Source organism: Pleuronectes platessa, chromosome 13 (assembly GCF_947347685.1).
Source record: "Pleuronectes platessa chromosome 13, fPlePla1.1, whole genome shotgun sequence".
NCBI lineage: Eukaryota > Metazoa > Chordata > Actinopteri > Pleuronectiformes > Pleuronectidae > Pleuronectes > Pleuronectes platessa.
Window position 1 is genome coordinate 15,723,902 of NC_070638.1, and position 21,601 is coordinate 15,745,502.

The 21,601-nt window shown below is 44.3% G+C and overlaps 1 protein-coding gene across 1 annotated transcript; it reads right to left on the bottom strand.

Moving 5' to 3' along the window:
• Window positions 1–560: 560 nt before the first annotated feature.
• Window positions 561–21,529, bottom strand: hs2st1a (heparan sulfate 2-O-sulfotransferase 1a). Its single transcript, XM_053438860.1, has 8 exons — window positions 21,322–21,529; window positions 21,002–21,184; window positions 5,358–5,614; window positions 5,130–5,215; window positions 4,745–4,883; window positions 4,135–4,232; window positions 2,666–2,823; window positions 561–1,426 (listed from the first exon to the last, which is right to left on the bottom strand). Exons 2-8 carry the CDS (start codon window positions 21,123–21,125, stop codon window positions 1,203–1,205), a joined length of 1,086 nt encoding a protein of 361 aa, XP_053294835.1. The 5' UTR covers window positions 21,126–21,184; window positions 21,322–21,529; the 3' UTR covers window positions 561–1,202.
• Between the last annotated feature and the right edge of the window lie 72 nt (window positions 21,530–21,601).

Below are 21,601 nucleotides of genomic sequence, written 5' to 3' on the forward strand. Positions count from 1 at the left end.
ACAGCCAAACAAACAAATTGGACAGGAGTGAAAACGTAACCTCCTTGGTGTAGGTATTAATGCTGCAGGCCGTTAGCTTAGCTAAAGAGTTAATGCTTATAATATACTCAAAAAACTGATATGAGAACTTTGCATCGCACTCTTGGCAAGAAAGTAAATAAATATATTTTCCATAATAACTAATCCTTAAAGCAGCATAGAATTATATTGGTGGACAACCATGTGTGTCTGGTTTTACAATAAAATGAAAAAAAAGATTGAAATGCAAACTAGAAGTGAAACGAAGGAGCCGAGAGATATTTACAAACTGTTAATATGCCCAATGTTACCTTGAATAAGGTATTAGAAGTAAGAAAAGAAAGGTTAAATATAGTAGCGTGAGCGTTCATCTTGGAAATTAATCTGTAGTAAATATTTACAGCAGCAGCATATCCAACGTTGTGTTCTTACACACGTCAATAATATCAAGTGAAAAGCTTCCACGTAGCCCAGGAAAAGGTTCTGGGCAAATATTGACAACACAAGAGTTATCTAACAAAACACACACTTGCCTCAATGAGTAAGTCCATGGTCACAGGATTTTTATTTCATAAAAACCTCAAAAGTTCTCATTCAAGTCCAATAATACAGCACAGAAGTCAGTTTCTCACACTGAAAATCTCTTTAAGTTAGTAGTGGTGGTGGTGAGGCATGACGATGAAGTTTCACCTTGAAAAATGTTCTTTACATACAAAAGACGACCATAGTAAAGTGTTAAAATACAACTAAACACAACAGAGCCAATGGAAATGTTCGTCAGGATCAGATTGGTGAAGCCAAACATAGTCGACATCCGATCAGCTGAGCGCGAAAACGTCCTCCCCGACCACATGCCAGCGGAGGCCCCTCTGCTTGGATGACCTTTGACATGGAAGTGGAAGGGATTGGAGGCCCGCGGGCTTCTGGGAACACCACCTGCTGACGAGACGCGAGCTCTTCATCCAGTTTGCTGGCACAGATGTGAAAAAAACGAGCTGTCCGATCGCTGCATCACAGGCAGCCTGTTCCTGCAGCTCAGTCACACACAAACCAGCCACATTATTCATCAGTAGTCTGTTACACTCACTCTCCCTTTCCTTCTTCTCTTTAGTCCCAGACTGAACATCAGAGTCTGCACAAAGAATCAGTCCTTCTCCTTAGATCCTCTGTTTGACTTATGTCTCTTAGTTTTTGGGGTAGATTTTCTCATAGAAGAAGTTCTGTGCCAGCAGGTAGAGTTCCCCGTCCTTTTCTCTGACAGCATGTGCCCGGACAAACTGGAACTGCTCCAGTGCAAACTCATAGAACTCGTTCTCCATCTTCCAGATGGCCGACTGCTGCAGCTTGGCGATGGACTCCCTCGTGGGCGGCTTCTTTTCGCTGGTCTTCCTCAGGTGGGATTTCTTTCCTGTGATGAGGAGAGAAGGAGGTTAAAGATTTGTATACATGTATAAGCACATATGATCGAAAAAGGTTTAATTCAACTGAGGATATTATAATTGCATTGCATTGTTATATTGTAAAAAATTTAATTGACACTTTTCACAGCAAACCTTAAAATATATTGATTCTATACCTGATATGAATCAACAACAAGGAACTGTCATTTTAGCATCCTAAAATAAACTTACCACATGTTAATAAGTGAAAGTACGAATACCACAATAACTTAGTTATGGTAAGTAAGTACTTGCTTTTAAATGTACTGAAAGTAAAGAACTTGTTGATAGCAGCTTATTTCCTAATGCAATAGACGTCTATACCATTCACTCTTCCTATTATATACTCGGTTTAAAAGAATATAACAGAATGTCACATTAATAAAAAAAATGCTGCAGATGATGCTACTGAAAACACAGTAGTATTGTTATTTTATTTAATAATTCAGTCTCCATTTTATTTTATTTTTTTCACGAATGATGCTGCTGCTGCTGCAGGAGGCATTGAATTATATGTAGACGAGTAGAAATTACAGATCAACTCATGTGTGTAGTGGAATAAAATCCACTACATAAATCCTGTATGATGGGGTCCACAGTGTATTTATGTCTGTTCAGATTTATCTTCAAAATAAAAGGCAAGAGCATCTCTTAAAACTTGCAGTGAGAGAACACTCAGCAACCTGACAACCCTGCTAATAAATAAGTAATCGGCAGACATCAACCAAGCCCATGCAAAGGTACAAGTCCGACTACGAAGATCAGAGTTCTAATTTATTTGTCCTCTTGTTTTTTTGGAGGTTTAAGAAAGAGCATTCTTTACTTCTGACATTCAGTTCTCAGATTCATAAAAAAAACCACCAGATTAATTTAAGTCTTTGAGCTCATCTGCTGCTGAAGTTATTGAATCTTGTAGTTGAGTCATAGTGCATCTGCATATATTACTCAGGATGTTATTCTTCTTTTTATCCATTATTCATCCCGGCTGCACTCGCTGTGACTAATCTGTATCCTAATCAGAGAGAGGGACGACTGCGTATTGATCACAATTCAATCCTCAGTGGAGCAATTAATATACACACACACACACACGTTTTCCAATTGAGTGAGTCATTATGTTGCCTTGCAGCGTTTACAATATTGCCGAGGGGAAGCAGAATAAACAGGGCGACAACAACTAGTTTATATCCATTTAGCGGACATGGCACCTGTTTTGTACAGGTCAGTGGCTCCTCTGAAGAAGCGTGGCAGCGCAGCCTCCAGCATCATGACAAAGTCCTCCAGCTCCTCCGTCACGCCGACCAGCATGTACTCGTTCACCAGGTTGTATTTCGCCTGCTCCAGAGCCCACTGGCTGCCCACGTTCCTGCAAAGAGACAATGGACGTTGTAAGCCGTTATCTTTCTTGGACTTCTGCTCACAGCACTTTAAAAGAGCAGAAATGGAGGGAAGGAATGGCTTTAGAGAGGAGCAGAGGAGTAGCAAAGGAGCTGAAGGGAACAAAAACAGAACGGTTGAGTTAGATGTGCGATGGGAACTGTGTCCATAGATGGATAAAACAACAGGAGAAACAGAGCAGAGGACTGTGCAGAACGGCAGGATGATATGGGAAAGAAAACAATGGAAAGGAGGTGGCAGGTGTGATCAGATCAGAAAATAAGGGAGGAAGGGGATTGTGTAAACCTATTAAGTAACTTTTTGGCAAAGCATTAGGGGACAGGCAGCCCCTTTATCCAGTGTCTTCAATATTTATTTAATGTTTTCAAGGTACTTCCGCTGCCGCTTTACACTCAGTACTATCTGTCAGTCCCCTGCTTCGGAAGGGCGGCTGGTTAAAAGACGGAGGGCAGAGTCGGGGAGACGTGAAGGAGAGTGAGAGGGATGAGTAAAGGCAGAGAGTGAGAGATTGATACAGATCATCATCTAGAGAGAACAGATCATGGCCAAGAGATATCAGAGTCCTTGAGAGGATGTTAAACAGAAGGGATAGAAGAGGAGTATAAGATGTAATGTGGCACACCGTGAAACAAAACTAATACAGAAATCCTCCTGTTTTAACTGCCTGAAGGCAATAATTAATAATAATCATTATTGATGTATTGCTCAGTCCGAGTCACAAGCAGGACAAATCCATTGAATCTTCCACGATATGTAACTCGTATGAAAACCGTATGACTCCACAGCTCAACTAGATTCCTGTTTTAGAGCTCAACTGAGTAAATGAGGCTGAAAAGGGCTGAAATAACCTATTCAATAAATAACTTTTATTATTATAAAATCTAAAAGGTAAAACCCAAAATGTAGATCCTATGAGAATATTACAAGAAAACTATGTGAAATATATCCAGTCGATCCTTGACTCACGCACCAAGTCAGCCAGCGCAACAGTGTGTTTCATACTGTACATTTCTTTCTAGTTTAGTGAGTTGCTGGCACGGAGATATAAGTTACTGATTTCAGGCCTTGGTTACATAGAAAATAAAAGGATCTATTCATTGTTGGTTTGGGTTGAAATATGACAAGACTTAAACATATGAGGAAACATTAGTGGGAGATGGATCAAGGTTTCCTTCTTTAATACAAATTTCAATAAAAAAGATGTGATGTGCCCGGTTGTGATGTGCCTGTTCAACACGCTGTGTGCATGTGAATAAGTGTGAGGTGTTTCGGTACGCACCAGCATTCAGAGTAGTGACCGCAGAAAAAAGGAATCTGGAGCCAGAGCTTCTCGGGGGCACAGTCTGAGCCGCCGGCCGATACACATTCATCAAATGTCTGAAAGGAAAAGGCAGTGCATGAGCATTTGAAGAAAATATTAAATTATAGAATGAATTAAAGGGTCAAAGATTCAAGGCTGTCGGAATAAAATAGTCGGGCTTCCTTTGTGAGCACTGATAAGGGTTTTGCTTGGTGGATAATGTTCATATTGAGATCCTCTCTTTCTGGACTCTTCTATCTATCTTTGATGAGATGGGGAACGAGATCTACAGTCCGCGTTTTGTAGAAACTAAGTATTCCAAAGTTTACTTGGAGCCAAGATGAGCCTCCAGTATTCTGTGTTGTTCAAATCAATGGAGTCTCTTCTTCAGTTTCAGTGCTTGAGTGAGAAATTCCATCATTGTGTCAATATTTGAAGACATAAAACAGGCAGTAAATTTTGTCCCACATCAGTTACATTGACAGCTTTTTAAGAAGGGATCTCATAATGTCAAGTTTCACTGCTCACATGGGCACTGACTGTTGTTTAAAGACACAATCAAAGAAAATGATTATTTATGGATTTGAACCTTCTTGTCTCCTTGTTTCCTTCGTCTCAGGCCGGGGCGGTAGTCGTCCCCGAAACGTAAGAAGTAATAATAGGACACCAGCCTTTCAATGGGGTCCCGGATCACGTTTATATAGATCGGCTTCCTCTTCACCCCAAACCTGAAATCAACGAGATTGGGTGAGAAAAAAACAATCAATACACAGATAACAGATTTATAACAATTCAAATAAATTGCTGTAAATATTGAAGCATTCTGACTTTCAGTGACAGCAATGTTAAAGCCAATTCTGCACTATGATCCTAACATTAAACTGTGTAGGTGAAGAGCATTAAATGACCACAAGATGGAGGCAACTGCACAAAGCCATTTAAAGTATAAACATGTTTAATAAATAAGTCTTTACTTGGTGAAGTCCAGGAAGGAGACATGTCCGTGGTAGAAGGCCGGTTTCATTTCTCTCCATTCAGTCACATTCTTTACAAACCGTACCTGGACAAATGAAAATAATCATACTTCAATACACACAGTTTATAAACTAGTGAAAATAATTGAGATCTATATATTATAAAGGGGGGGGGGGTCATTTTCATCTTGTAAAAAGAAGTCTGCAAGAGCTGGAAATCGCTCTGACCTGGTCCTGTATGGACATGACCGGGTTGTTCTTGGTTGTGTTGATGTGCAGCACGTGGTAGTGGTTCTTCCCGCACAGGTCGTAGGCGATGTTGGTGAAGGAGGTGCTGGCCGTCTTGGGCACGCGGTTGTAGATGATGACCAAATCGTCTTCATTGACGGCTGATTGCGACGAGGCCGAGGAGTCCCGTTCCCGCAGGTTGTCCTGCGTGTGCCGCTGCTCGATCTCTCGTACCTCGTGTCTTGCGATGGCTCGTTCTGGAAGGGGACAACAGGAAATCGGATACGGATGAGTTCAGGACACAAGGTTTTTAAGAGAGTTGGCTGCGATATAGAAGAGGAAGCTGAAACGACCTTCAGGGAGTTGGGTGCCAACCAGCTCGAGGAGTGCTGAATATGACCTCTGACCTCCCTGGAGAATAAGGGAATAAAAAACTGCTGTAAAATATTACATACTAATGTTAAACTGAAGAAGGAGGGCAAGAAAGTTAAACTCTTAGGTGTCCCAGGGGTTTTCAAAGCTAGAGAACGACCATCTCCCCCTCTTACAACCCTCGATTTAACTTTATATACTGGTCAATTTTTAACATGTCTCATAACTATGTTCCAGTAGCACTCTGCTGCATATTTGAAACCTGCTACGAAGACTCTTACACTTAGACCTTGAATCATATCATTTCGTCCTTGTCAGAGGAAACGCCGCCATGAGAGACTCGACTGTAACTTCATTATAAATCGATGTACATTTCATCTCTTTTTTGAAGAGCGGAAAGCCAAAACTCTTTTCCCGCTTCACATCCAAGATAAAGAATAATGTCCAACAGGAATATTAGTTAATCATCTCGCGAGCAGCCTATTTCACGCTGCGGTACCACATCTCTTGTTCGCTAATCAGATTCAGCTTTAATATCAGCCCCCAAACTTTACTTTGCCTCTCCTTATTCTGACTACAGAGTGGAGTGTCTTGAATCAAATGCACCATCAAGTGGGCGAGTTCACATCTTCTGTGCCTCCAGATATTATGGGGGATGATTTATAATCTAACCTGGTTTACTGCTCCTCTGGGGGAAAAGAATCACGTGTCAAAGGGGGCGACAAGGTGAAGAGTGAGAGGTGACATGCTTGGGGGTTAGAGGTCGGTAGTTAGAAGGCAACAGTTATTTGATAGCTCAGGGGGGCATTTACTTCAATACGCTATAAATGAGGAGGGCGGAGGGCTGTGTTTAGCAGTGGTGTGTGTGTGGGGTGGGGGGGGGCTCTCAATCAACCACTGCGTGAAGCTGCAGAGAGCGCCCGACTTCAGGGCCTCAGTGTGAAGAATAGATTCAAACACAAAGACGCCCCAGTCTTTTGTCGCCCTCTGGCTTTTTCTTCGTCTGAATTTGCCTTAGATTGACTGGTGTTGACAATGCCTCAGAGCGCTCCACAGGAAGGGTGGAGAGAAGAGAGAGAGAGAGAGGGTGAAGACGGGAGGCAGCACAACACTAGAGCACCTAATACCCGTGGGAGCTTTCAGCGAAGCCAGCGGGCTCCTAAAACCCTGCTGAAAGCCCTGCCAGGCTACTGAGACACTGTTTCAGCCTGGCCTGGACTGGCCTAGCCTGGCCTGGATTTAGAGAGCCTGGCATCTGGCACCACAGGCCAATTAAGATGTCATCTGTGATTCTGCCGCCTTCGCTTTCATTTGTGCGAACACAGGGCATACACACAACAACACACTCACAGAAGTCCTCATTCCTCCCCCCCCTTTACACTCTCCTGAGCAGCTGTTAATGTTCCAGTCATCAAAGCTGGATCTGGTTACGGACAGGGCCCTGCCGCTTCCCCACGCTCGCGCCTGCTGCTCCGGACTGATGGCGTGGAGACGTGCCATGTGGCTGTAATAAGTGCAGGCTGTCACCATGCAGGACAACTGTAATGGAGACAAGCCTTCGCGCGTCCATCCGAAACATGCATTAGCCAACAACAACAGCAATAACAGTTGCTATGTTGGAACTTTATCGCTCAGCTCAAATGTCCTTTTAGGATTATGTCATACATAGTAGGTGCCTTTGGTCTGGTATGTAGTGGCAGGTGTGTTTAGAGCAGGCTCTTAAAGACCCTCAATCAGGTTCTTCTCACTGTGAGCGATAGGATCTTAGAGCAACACAACATTTTCTGCCCGCTCTGGAAATGGAGAACTACCATTAAACCTCAATTAATAAGGTTCAACTTTGCGTGACTTTAACATTCCATCTTATATTGAGGTATACATTATTTTTTTGAAAAGGCTGACATCTATATAGCACCAAACATCATCATGGATTTCTTTTGTTTTGCTGTGGCATAAACACAATAAGTAATCTTTAGAGCGGAGCAGCTTTGAAAGAAGACTGCCAGTCTTTCAATTTCTTTTCAAAGAGGTGGGAGGGAGGGAGAAAAGACCGGGAGCGACCGTGTCCTTAACGACAACGTCCTGAACTATGCGAAGGGGCCCAGAAACCACTTGTTAAAGACATGGTGTTATGTGCCAAATTTCCAACAACCAACAAGGAGGCCGAGCGGGCACAGAGAGGGCTTCTTAGGCTTTGTAGGGGACGCCCTATTCATTGCGGCACTGAACACTCTTGGCACAGACCTCCATATCAGAGGGCGCCACACACACAAACTTAAGCTAGCGCTCCCTTATGAGGTCATTTAATTAGAGAACAAAAGCCCGAATTACTATGGCCACACAACAAGCCTCTTTTCATTCCTCATTTCCGTCGGTTTTCTCCCCTCTAGCTGTCTCTGTGCATTAAAAGCTAATTATGAACCGTGAAGCCAACACGGGTCTTAAACATTGTGACAACTACAAGCCTATTAAACTGAGTTCCATTCAGAGTGAGAGACAGCAGGAAGACAGAGCACTGGTAGTTCAACATATTTACTGAGGCAATTTCGCGGCTGATTAGACGCGAGCATTTGAAATCATCATTCATATTCACTGCCAGATCTGCAAAATGTGACAGGCCGTCATGTATTATTGCCATCACGTCAGATCTGATGGGATAATAAAAGCGAGGGGGGGAGGGAAGATGATCCATTCTCCAAGCTGCTCATAAATCCATCATTGCTCCGATCCGCCAGTAGGAGCTCTCGCCTTTCTCTCGGCTTCCCCCGAGAGGGCTAGCCCCTCGAACCAAAGCCTTGGCCTAGGTGGGTAATAGAGATTGGCTATCAGCGGCAGACTGAGGTGTACGGCTTGTATGGTTCTGCTTGGATGCCACTGGATTGCAAAATCAATGAAGGATGACAGGGAGGAGATCTCGGTTGCTGCTGTATAAAAATTGAGTTCGTCTGCTGCTTCTGCCTCTCCTCTCTATATAGTCTGGACGCTCGCTGTTTTGCACTGCCAAGTTTCCGAGGGGGACAGTTACGTGACCACTGCAGCACCAACCGGACATTTGTATGGACTGTGCGCCATCACTTTTCTAATTATTCTAATTCAGTCTTTGGATTCGTTTATCTGAGAGTGGATCATCGGAGGAAACGGATGAAGGTCGGGCTGGCGGGAAGTTTTGGGCCAGACTACACAGAACTTGCATTAACATTGTCATTTAGGTGATGACAAGGAAGAGGAAACATCCTGTAAGAAGAATCTTTTAAGCGCTGCTGGCAGCTGCAGAGAACTGAGGAAGGAGACAGATAAACGAGAGCGCTTTCATGACGGGATTCTGAAGGTGTCTGGTACATTTAAAAACCCTTTCGGAGCTCGGTGTAAAAAAAAAAAAAAAAAAACTCAGATAGAAGGCAACTCTCCTTAAACTTTTCAGTAGACATTCATGCACCTTCCAGCTGCAGGCAGTATTTCCCATTTACACTTGCTCAAGAGGAAGATGGAAACACATTTGATTTGGTCCAAAATGCAATTGTCGAGGTGAGTCATTTTTTGAAAGGAGGAGTCGTGGCTAAAGCTGAGGCATTTTTTCCCACTGGCTTTGACACACAAGTGTGACATTGACGCTCAATGAAAGGTCTCATTCAATCCCCAGTACAGCTGGGAGAGAGAGGGGAGAGGGTGGGGGAGTGGAGGGAGAGGAAGAAGAGGGAGACGAGGACCAGACAGGTCTGAGATCAGATGGGAAGTGATGAAGGCTGTTTAGAAGAGCTGGAGCAAGGCACTGTTAACCTGGGGCCTGGGTTAAAAGTTTAAAACTTGTCTTCGCCTTAATATTTAGCTTTGACTCTTACACATCTGGCAATACACAGCAGCTTCATTAATATCATTAATCATTATTAACATGTATCCTAAAAGCCAGAATAACACCACCTAACACTTTTTAATATTTATAACTAAGCACCAATCTAACTTTTTCCTTCCTGATGCTTATTTCAATGCCTCCATTTAAGATATCTGCCAACACAGAGTACATATTTGATACCACTACCAGTGCAAATTTAATATTGTTACATCCCTCTGTGTGGAGCTCACTGGGATCATTTCTATGCGAGTCCTAAGAGAGGCCTGGGAATGTTGTGGCAATGAAAAATACTCAGGGATGCAACTAGTGAAAAGACTGAATTTCATAAAGACATTGTCGAGGAAACTGGGTCGAGGAATAAGCGGCTAATATATATTTAAATACTTTAAAAATGTGTTTGACAAACATAACAACAGAACATTATATTAGATGTTCTTTGTTTTGTGCAAGGAGTCACCATACTATCTCTGGGTTAAAATGAACCCTGATTCAGTGCTTCCCTGTCGACAGATCTGTGTTGTGGTCAAATCATGTACAAGTGCTGACAACTGAGGCTCCTCAAGTGAATCATTTTCTTCATCAATGCGAACACAGACTCCAAATTCATCTCTCATCAGACATTTGTGCAGAATATGATTCAACATCAAACTGTATTTAAAATTGATTTATCACATTATGGCAGACACCAGATCTGCACACTAAGATCAGCACTGGGGCCAATACTTTCCCCAATAGACTCCAATAGACTAAAGCTCGTAAAACTCGGTTTTGACACCAGGTCCAAACATACATTTCCAGCTTCTTACATCTGAGAACATTGCTCTTTCCTCTGTTTAATAACATTTTAAACTGGGATATTAGAGATGTTTAAATGGAAACCAATATTCTGATATTAACTACATTAAGGGAATATTCTGAATCAGACACTGCCATTTAAATGACATTTTCTGATTACCTTTAACCTGAGTAAGGTCAAACTCTAAATAAGCAAACAAATTTAATTGAGACATGTGGAGTATGAAGATCACATTATCCTATCGGAGTTTTCACAGCATTTTGAGACACTAACATCCATCAAGGAAAATGAATTAGACAATAATTGAAATAATTGTTTCTTAGACCTTTTAAGAGACCAATTCATTACATTTTCTAATTCACGGAAATTGTCTCCTTGTGTTAATCCACCTGAATAAAGTGACTCTAACAACAAACAGCACAGAACAGGAGCATTAAAAAATGTCTGCAGTAATATGTAAATAGCTTTTATTTGTTTTCTCCTTTAAATTTATCATAAAGGGGGAACAAGTTCATGGGGAACGGTGCTGCATCAAAGTCAGACATTAGCAACAAAAAGCTCCACCGTTAAAATTCAAATCAACAGATGCACCCGGTGAGGTGAATTAGAGAAAATAAAATGTCGGGCTGCGTTGCAGATCCTAATAAATAAAACGTTTGCACAGCGATGTGATAATTCCTGCTCTGAACTTGGCAGCGCTGCTTTGCTAGGCTCCATAAATCATAAAGAGTTTTTCATTGGAGGTGTGCTTTTACAATAAGGTGCGGAAAGGAGTTAGGAAGGTGGTGAGGAAAGTACTGAGGGGGGGGAAGGCATGTTGTTGAGGTCATGAGCTGGATTTCCACGCAACGCGAATGACATCCTCAAGCCTGGAAATTCTTTTTTTTCCTCCCTGACAGAGAAACAAGTTGAAAACAAGTGTGTTTTTGTCCGAGAATGCCGACAAAGCATTCCTCGGTTATAAGGAGAAGACAACACTTGTGTGTCAGTGCTTACCAGGGCAACACAGAGCAGACAGTTTAAAGTGGTTAAGTGGTTGGGGGTTCGGGTCTTGGGACCAGAATTACTCAATTGAGCGTCACATAGAGAAGGAGGATGTTAACACGAGATCTTTTTTTGGAGAAGAGACTCAGAAAGTGTGTCAGCCACAGCTGAGGCTGGTGCAGCTTTTTGCTTTCAGGAGTTCATGAATTACAGTTAAAATACAAGCTGTTAGAGTACAGTAAGATCCAGCCACACGCAGCCCATTTATAACTCCCCGTCTAAATCTAAATGCAAGCCATGTCTCTGTGCTAATGATAACAATCAGGGGTAGATGAAGGTGATGATCATCATGGTTCAAGCTGACACTTTCACCCCTAATATGTCTTTTGTGCGATCGAAAGCGGAGAGCCGTCTGACAGGTGAGCAATAATGTCTGCAAGAAACACAGAGAGAGTAAAAAAGGGGGGGGGGGGGGCTACCTACTGTCTGCTTCCTCACAAACAGCCAGTCAGACGAGATTATGGCAAAATTTACACAGATGGCAGATCCCATCATTCCCCTGCCTTGTTAAGTAAAGGCGTGTCTGACAGGTTGCGGAGGGGAGGCGCTTGATTGGAACAGAGCTCATCTTGGCACAAATTGTCAATGACTAAGCAGTGGGAATTAGCTTTTCAGAGGCCTTTTGCACTTCAAACGAAGGGGGGGAAATATCTGCACAAGTCTGGTCGTGAAGAAGAAGAAGAAGAAGCCTGTCACAGCCTGGAAAATGCTGCAGTCGAAATCTGTGAGAGTGAAGTGAAACAGTAGCTGGATGCATAGGGATCCACCAGGAAATATGACTCACTTCTGCTCATCGCATCCCCACAACCATGTTTGTGTAATAGTGCAGATCTGGTTGCAAGTTACAACCCAGATATCTGATGTTGGCTCTCCCTCTGTGTCTCTGGGCCCTGTAACAGATAATTAATAATGCATGTATGGGAGTCCGGGGAAAACTCCACACTCTATTAGACAGAGCAGACGACAGCTATTCATACGTTTAATGATAAGTGTGTGGGGGGGGGGCATCTCCACTCTGCTCAACTTATCACTTCTCGTCGTCCCTGCAGGATTATCAGGCTCCTTCATCTCCCCTTGTTCTTCTCTTTCATCTGTATTATATTTGTCATCTGCAGGCTCTCGATCCGGCGAGGACGTTGTACTATGTAGGATGAACAGGCCCCACTTTTACTCTCCAGATACCAACATTTCAATATAGAATCGTCTTGGTAGATACAGAGTTTTCCAGTTTCAAATCTGTAAGTGCTAAATTGGGGCGGCATGGTGGTACAGTGGTTTGCACATTTCCAGCAAGAAGGCTCTGGGTTTGAACCACAGACTATAAATAAAGATGTTCGACACGTCTTCCTCCCTGAAAGGAAATCATAATATCCTGAATAGGAACGACTGGATGTTTTGTCAGGCAGGAGAAACATATTGGAATGAAATTTGGGCTGGGGTCAGGTTTGAAAAAGTCTCGCCCGGTCGTGTCTGGACAGAAAATTGCCATCTGAGGCATCCATCAACAAACAGAGGAGGTTATAAAAATTACTGCTGCCCGCCATCAAGGCAATGAAGACCCTTTTGGGACGCAGTCATGTCGTCCATCTTTATAAACAGTCTATGGTTCGAACGTGATGGCTGACTGGGGCCTTTCTGCTTTGCATGTTCATTGGTGTGAATGAGAGTGTGAATCATTGTTGGTCTCTGCAATCAATGGCGACCAGTCCAGAGTGTATGCTCCCTCTCCACCCAATGCGGCTGGGATTGGCTCCTGCCCCCGAGCAAACCTCAAAGGATAAGCGGTATAATGGATGTATGGATGAAGCATCACCTCGTGGGATGAATTTGGATGATTCCTCTCTGTGTAAGGTCACGTGAGGCTGTCAGAACGAACCCGTTTCAAATTGATTTACTCATAAAAATGTGTCGGTTATTCTCTTGCCACAAATAATCCAGAGCAGAGAGACTCTGAGGTGATCAAGATATGTTTGATACGACGCATCTTCATCACAGCCACAGAAATATTAAAAGGATATTTCATCTGTTTTCCCATTGAAGTCTTTTAACAGGTTTTGGGGATGACTACTGCATAAACAGTATGTGAATAACAGCTGTATAAAACCTTGTGTGACTCCGGAGGGAGAACGGTGGGAAACCTGATAAATACTGTAACTTCAAGTCAAATATTTAAAAAAACTGTTTGATCAATCAATCTATTGTGTAGTATTACTGACAGAGCAGAGGTCGATAGAAAGCCTTTGAGGAAACAAACATGAACGCCACAGAAAGAGATGCAGATCTACTGAGCCACACTCAGCAGGAGACAGTCTGAGCGTGGGAGCTGAATATTAGGCAACCCAGATACCTCTTTAATGAGGCACACACACACACACACACACACACACACACACACACACACACACACACACACACACACACACACACACACACACACACACACACACACACACACACACACACACACACACACACACACACACACACACACACACACACACACACACACACACACACACACACACACACACACACACACAGGTGTTTGCAATGAACCCATTTGTATTCTGTCTAATTAACTACAGGCCGAATATCAGGCGATTTGGCAATGCTGCTCACACTTTTCATTGCACCGAGGAGAGGGAGGGTGAAACCAAAGAGTAGAAAGAAGGAAAGAAAGAAAGAGAAGCACAGACAGGGAAAGAAGAGATGTAAAGGCCTGGCTGATAACAGTGTAGGATCCCCATGTTAAGAGTTCATCCCTGAGGGCACTGTGCACTCACCATGTTACAGGAAAACATCTAGGCAGTTTTAAGCCAACTCTACGCTGAACAGCAGCCAAAGTTGAACCAGGGGCTGAGGAAGAGGGCCGGCGCTCTTCCTCCTTTCCTTATCCCTCTGTGCACTGATGAAATTGGTTGTAAAAATCGCTGCAGGCGTGCTCTCCTCATTCCCGTTTTTTCCCTCCTGTATGGGAGCATATGATTTTAACCAGCCGGGGCTTTAAATGTGTCGCGATGAAAATTAAATCATCTCTTTCATTTCTTTCCTTCTCCTCTAACATCCCCTCCTCCCCCCCACGTTTCCTCCTCCTTTCGTTAGCACCTAATTTCCGAAAGCCAGCGGCGGATATTCTCCTTTCAGGCGCTCATCCAATGGGGTTAGTGAGCATACAAGAAGGATTTGGATATCACAAAGGAGACTGTGCACACAAATAAAGAAGCTGTTTACAACAATTGATCCGGAAGGAGCTGGATGAGGGCGCTGTCATTTTAACTGATTATCACGACAGAGGTTTATCAGCCGCTGTCAGTGGGAGGAGCTGAGCGGTGAGGGGAGAGAAAAAAAGAAACCCTGCTAATTCTGCTGAGACGGGTAATTCTGCAGAGCGGAGTTAGCACTTTGGGAAGACACCTGCTGTTGCGTATTTAAAACCAAACACTGCACTACGTGTCAAAAACCGTCAGCCTTTAAGCAGGAATGGCGACGTGTGAGCCCTGGAGAGTTTAAATGTGAGGGTGTCGCTTGTGTTATCATTAAAATGGAGTGCGGAGAATGAAAGACTATTTATCTATTTCTCAAAACGCATGTATGAAAAGTGACATAGGCCCAGCACTCAGAGCGTATATATATATGCAGGACAGTTTGTTTACCTGCTTGTGATTTATCACGAGGCAAATATATCATGAGCTGTCCAGAGCTCCCCAACCAATTCATTCTGCTCCAACTGGAAACGGAAACAAGACTTCCAGCCCCAAAATCTTGACCCCCTGCCTACAGATTTAACATATGCACATACAAAATCTGTTTATAGAGATTAGCTGAGGGGGTTTTGGAGTTGGGTTTTCTTCTTGAACATCCTCCAATTACATCCAGGGTGTGAACCCCTCCACAACACCCTGATTAGCCCGTCTGTCATCCTGCTACAGCAGCAACTGTGCATAGCTGGCTCCAGTTGCCACCTTTGCAGGAACATGTCAGATAAAGTTTGTGTCCAGGGCCATAAATCCTCAGTTCCAATCAAGAGACTGTGTCTAACAACACACTGAAAGCCCCGTATGACCATTAGCACTCTGCCTTCCCACCCCCCACCGCAAATCCCTTCCCCAACACCTACTCCCATCTCCATAGTGGGCTCCCCTTCATTAGCCACTCAGATGGCATGTTTCAGAGAGGGACTGGTCCTGGTGGTAGACGCTACCGGCTGCTTACATTAGCAGATGCCGACGTGCGGAGTGAAAGCAAATGACTCATGCACCCTTTATGTTCCTTGGGGAAGTTTTAAGAGTTCAGAGTGAATCTGAGTACACGGTCAACCGAATGGAAAAGAGAACAACAACGAGAAGAGGAAACGCCTGAGGTCTCACACCAGGAGGTTGAGATGTGCAGTTGGAAAGAAATAGACCTCGGTTAAGTTGAGTGCTTCCAATGTGTCACCAATTACCTTGAAACGAAAGCCACCATTTGGTGCTGCAGCCGCAGCCACACACACCAGTTGACACTCACTTGACAAATAAACATGACTCGAAAGCTGTTTTCAGACATGACCTGCGGCTAAAATCCGGAGAAGCGGGTACAGACTTTACCCTCCAACACCGCAGGAGGTTTCCTGCACAGATGCATCACAGCAGCATCAGATCCTCCGTGCTATTCAGGCGAGAGGTGGAGCAGATCCAGTGATCATGTTTACAGCACCCCGACACCGACGTCAGCTCTTATTACCACAATCTCTCTTCACATCTTTGTCGGTGTCCTCTTTGTGTGTGTCACTGCTTTTTCACCGGGAGATATTCGTTTTTCAATTTTTGCATCTGTCATGTGTTAGTAGCATTATCAACCCCCCCCCCCCCCCCCTCCCCTGCTGTGCTAACACATGGAATTCTCCTGACTTTCTAGTACGGTGACAGGCGGAGGAAGTCCGCAGGTAATGCGGAGCCTCTCACTTGGACTTTTGCGTTCACACATGCAACTCCTCCAGAGAGAATTAGGAGGATCTGCATGTCTGAAAGCAGCTAAAGAGACCAGGTAGAGGCTTTGGTACAATGATAAAGTAATAATTCATACACAACTGCAGCTCAGGCCTCATCGGAGACAGGTTGAAGGATGTGCAGCAGGGGTCTGAGCAGCATCGGGGGAAGCTCCAAGGTATAAAGTGGGCAAATGTCCACACGTGGCGATGGCTGATGGATTTCCTTTCATGAGCAAATTCCGGACCAGATCCCGAGGTCCATTGACGGCAGCAAGACTGGCAGACTCGAGGCTGCGAGTGTCTTGCATGACAATTTAAATCAAATTGAAAAACGCAGGCCTGTGGACAAGTAATAAATGAATCCTTGGGACAGCTCAGTAAACACTGCAAAGCACATGCATCTCCTTCTGAATTCGACAGCATCTCTCCTCTTCCTCTTTCAGAGCTCATCACAGGGCAGCATGTGTCTGGAACTAAATATCACCGTGCAACAGATGGATATTGAATTCCTTTAATCAGCCTGAATAACTGCCAGCAGATTAAAAGACGATGATGTTGCCGAGCGGGGGGAAAAGTCTCTGAATGTGAGTCCTGCTGGGCGACACGCAGCCCTCACATGGTCGGCAGGGGGGAAAGGTGAAGAGGTCATTTTCTCCTGGTGCAAAGGGCCACGAGGTGACGGTTTTATAAGCAACGTGTCCATTTACACAGCTCTCTATATACCAGCACTCCTGTCGAGAATAACCTGCCATCTATAGAGCTCAACAGCGTGGTTCAGGAAGTAAAAATCCACAACTCACTTTCTGAATGGGGATTTTGATGATCAGCCATAATATGTTATATGTTAACCGTCCAGGGTCGACTTACCAGAAGCTACGAGATTGTGAAACAAAGTTACTGCTCCTGTGGAAGCCCACAATACCCATAATCTAAAAAGTCAAACAACCAAGATGGTGAAAATCAGTACAAGGTTAAATTCAAGAAGAGGCATGCTGGGAGTCACTGGTAAGGGATCATTGGCAATGGTGTACGGGAAGTCGCAGTTCCTTCACTCTTAATATAATTACGTAGATTTTTTATCCTTTTTTTCTCCGTTTTCCAATAATACATTTTTGTTCAGAATCAAATATTTTATGGTCACGATTAATCTTGTAGCTGGTCGGCCTGATTCCAGGCAAAAAATAAGAAGAAAAAAGTATTCTCTGAAAAGTAATTGGAAAATGTACCTATCTCTATTAGTACGGGGTTTATTTCGCATGGTTTTTAAAGCATCAGGAAAGCTGAGACACCTCAAATGAAAGTAAGGTTTCTTCCTGAGGAAATAATTTCAGCATAGCTCGAAAAAGCATGTAGCAAGGACAGGTGTTGTACAAATAGTGATACACTGGGTTGTGTAATAAATGTGCTGTCAGGCAGGAAATAACTGGAAACAACAAACCACGAGTGTGAGAGGGCGCTGGCATCTGTTCATCTCTGTTGTTCATCTGTCTCAAGCTTTGACTTCTTTCTTTTATTGACCTTCTTCTTGAGGGATTTATAACATTTTTAAATGGAATTATGTTATAAAAACTGTAATTTAAAAAGGGCTATTGAGACCAGAACTGATTAATATGATTTTATATATTTAATATATATGTATATATATAGAGCAAAAGCAGTTTTGGAGAAGGGAGATTTTTGTCTGAGTCCAGAAGCTTTGTACATAAAATAGAATCAGTGTCAAATGAATCTTCACACAAAGACAACAAAGATATTTTACATGATGTTGATCTTTTTGTACAAATTTAAAGAGGGGGTTTTCTACTTTGATGTGATGGTTGCTTTCAACTGTCCAGTCCTGTTTTAACATCTGTGGTCACTTCACATTTTACCAACAGATCAAATTTTCTCGACTGGTTAAGAAGATCTAATTGCTGCTGCTGCTCTATTAAAGGCGATTGTCTCATGTTCGATGTCAGCGAAGCGTTATGCTGGAATGTCAATTCTCTGACTTTATCATAAAGTAGCATGAGATTCTTCAAGGTGAGGGTCTGAAATTACCAGAACTGAGAGAGAGGGAGAGTTAATGGCAGCCCTGACAGGAAAAGTGGCCTTGAATCCCCTGTTCCTGGCCCTTTATTAACCGAACTTCATTTCCATCCGTCTATCCATCCTCCCGTCCCTCCGCAGACTACATTACTGTTGACCCAGCTTGCAGCAGTGCCGGTGAGCAGCCGGAGAGAAATACTGTCAGAATAATGGATTAGGCCCACGGTAGGACACACAGCTGCATCACCGCATGATTGTAATGCAGGAGACTTCTCAGTGAAACCTTAGGGTGACGATTAGCTTGGAAGCAAATCACAGCTTGCCTGCACTGTGGGAGGTGCCTAATAAGGGGAAATAATTCACCCTGCGTGTCGGGCGATAGGGATCCCACACTGTGAGGAGACCGTGCCGCCCTGGTCCTTTCAGCTCACGTGAAGTTAATTGTGAGCACATGAAACCATGATAGAGGAAAGTGAAGCATCAAACTGCATCTTCTCTAAGTGGTTCTCCTAATTTTCACATCAGCGTTATTGTTGATATCTTGATTTGGAGGGCGGACACCATCTGTGGTCGTCATGCTGATTGTTAATTGTGGCCCAGATGGACCTGCAGCAGGCGTGTACCTGGTTATGTGACCAGGCCTGCGGCTGTCTGTCAGCATCGTGCCTGCGAAAGCCTCAGTCACAACTATTTGGCTATGCAGCACATAATTCAGAGCTCCAGTATACAGACGTCTGCTCGGCCCGGTCATCCATCCATCACAGCGCTTTCTGCCAAGTCAACAGATTCTCGTGGTGGTGGGCAGTCGGGGGAAAGGCCTCTCAGGTTCTCTTTCTTTGTGTGTGTGTGTGTATGTGGGTGTGTGCACAGTTTGGGTTTTCACTGAGTGTAAAGTATAGCCCTTTACAGCAGCAGTAAACCATGTCACAGGCCAATATAGCCATCTATACACTCAGGACTCCAGACTGTTCCAACACATGAGAGCTCAGCAGGGAAACTTTATTCAATTAAGACGACTGTTCATCATTTTATTCACAACCTGCTCTGGACACAACACAGCCTCAGGTCTTAGCCATCTGACAAAGCCTGTGTATTGATCGCCTATCTACAAGCCACAGGATTGATGGTTTTAAACCAATAATTATTCAATTTGTCCACAACAATGTCAAAAAATAGTTAAAAAAATACAAATTTAGCAAGTTAGGCTGGCCCTTAAATTCCTTTTCTGGTGCAACCAACAGTCCTGGATTATGTTTTCAAATATTTACTATCAAGGAAGAGGAAGATAACAAGCAAATATATTTACCTGTAAATTTACCAGAACAATTACTTGATAATCAAAATAGTTCCCAAGTCATTTTCTGCACTGATGATTCCCTGTAAACCATGTGAGCGGACCAGTGCACATAACAGCAGGACACTGGGACTGCTTCACCTAAATGGAATTTACTGCAGCCATGGTTCATGTTATTAATCACCACCTGTGCTTTTCCTGTTTTACCATGTCCAACTATCGGCTGTGCACAGAGTCTATCAGCTGTCCTCTCTTTAGTGCCAGTCATAAAATCAAACAGGAGGTGGTGTGTGAACCCCTGCGGTGCAGGGGCTGCACCCTCAGGGTGCCCTGCTTCACTTTGCTGTTCCTTCAAAAAAATCCCCACCGTGGTGAAGGCACCGGGGAGATAATCCTGCAATGTCCCAGATCTTTATTGGGACTGAGCCCCTGATGGGAGCTCAGCGACGATATTTGAACACACAGTGTCGGCCACGTTTCCACCAGAGGAAAGAGTTTGGGAAAGGGGCAGAAGGGGATTTGCAGCAGCATGATGTCCCCAACCTGCAGGATAGAGGATACTACTACGAATGACTGAGCAAATAAAGGTGCTTTCTACTGCAATGTATTCTCCACCGACCGTCCCACCTTACAGACCCACTCAAGAATCCCCAGCATGACCCTGCTCCACTTAATCTTATACATTTCTACATTAGCTCATTTAATTTGCAAGCTGAACCTGTTCGCTGGTTCAGTTAACGGTTCAAGTCATTTTTAAAGTGAAAATGCAAAATATTCCCCAACCTCAGGTGGAGATTTTGAATCCCAAATTTTCCTCCAGATCAAACTAGTATCTATCCATCTATCATCCAGAAAATCCTTTGTTTCTGTCTGAAAATAAGTCACCCACACACACTACAGTAACACTCCCCCACAGACTGAAGACAGCACCTCCTCAATCTCACACTGCCTTGCACAGCTTAGGGCGAGAGGCAGGTGCTCTAGGTATTAAATAACTGGGAACATCTCAGTCTCTTCACAGTCGTGCAAAGTTCAGAAACGCAGCTCCCACATGTCATGCCTGTGTGTGTGCCATTGTCTCTGATCAACATGATGAGGCATGTGTGGTGGATGAGGAGCTGCTCTCTCTGCACACCGCCTCTTAATATTGACCCAAGTGCACAACAACGGGGCTGGGGGGGGGGGGGGGGGGTTGACCAGAGATCTGACACCCTCTGCGGTGTGCTCCCGTCTGGATGCGGGGACGCTTAGGAAGGGGGGGGGGGGGGGGGGGGGGTCGCCACGCACTTACCGAGCTTTCCCCGGGACTCCTCCAGCTTCTGGATCTGGTTCTCCAGGAAGAACATGGCCACTGCGAATGTCAGCAGCGCCAGCAGCTGCAACTTGGGCGGCATCATGACTCTGAGCAGCCCCATCAAATCATCCGGAGAGGGATTTGGTCAGTCCATGCCCGGAGGAGGAGGAGGAGGAGAACCTGAAAACACACACACGCGTAGGGACGACGGTGATTACAAAGCGGCTGAGTGTGTGTGCATGGCCCTATCTCTCTCTCTCCCTCTGTGTGTGTGTGTGCAGATCTCCCAGAGTCTGGAACTCAAATCTCCTGGTTACCTCAGATGCAAAGTGTTCATACTCGTCTCGGTTATTCGATCAGTTCGATCCCCGCCGGCGGAGCGTCGTAAAGCCCTACAAATGTCTCCAGAGCGCGGGTCTGAGCCCCCGGGGTGTCGGAGCGGTGGTACCAGCCTCTGTCGCCTGTGTCCCCCATGTAGCGCAGCACTGTCCCATCCAGTGTGATCGCCGCACGGACACACGGCTACTACCACTCAGCCCATTGGACGGGCGAGCAGTCCACCAGGACGCAGAGCCTTCCCATTGGTTGTCTGCACAC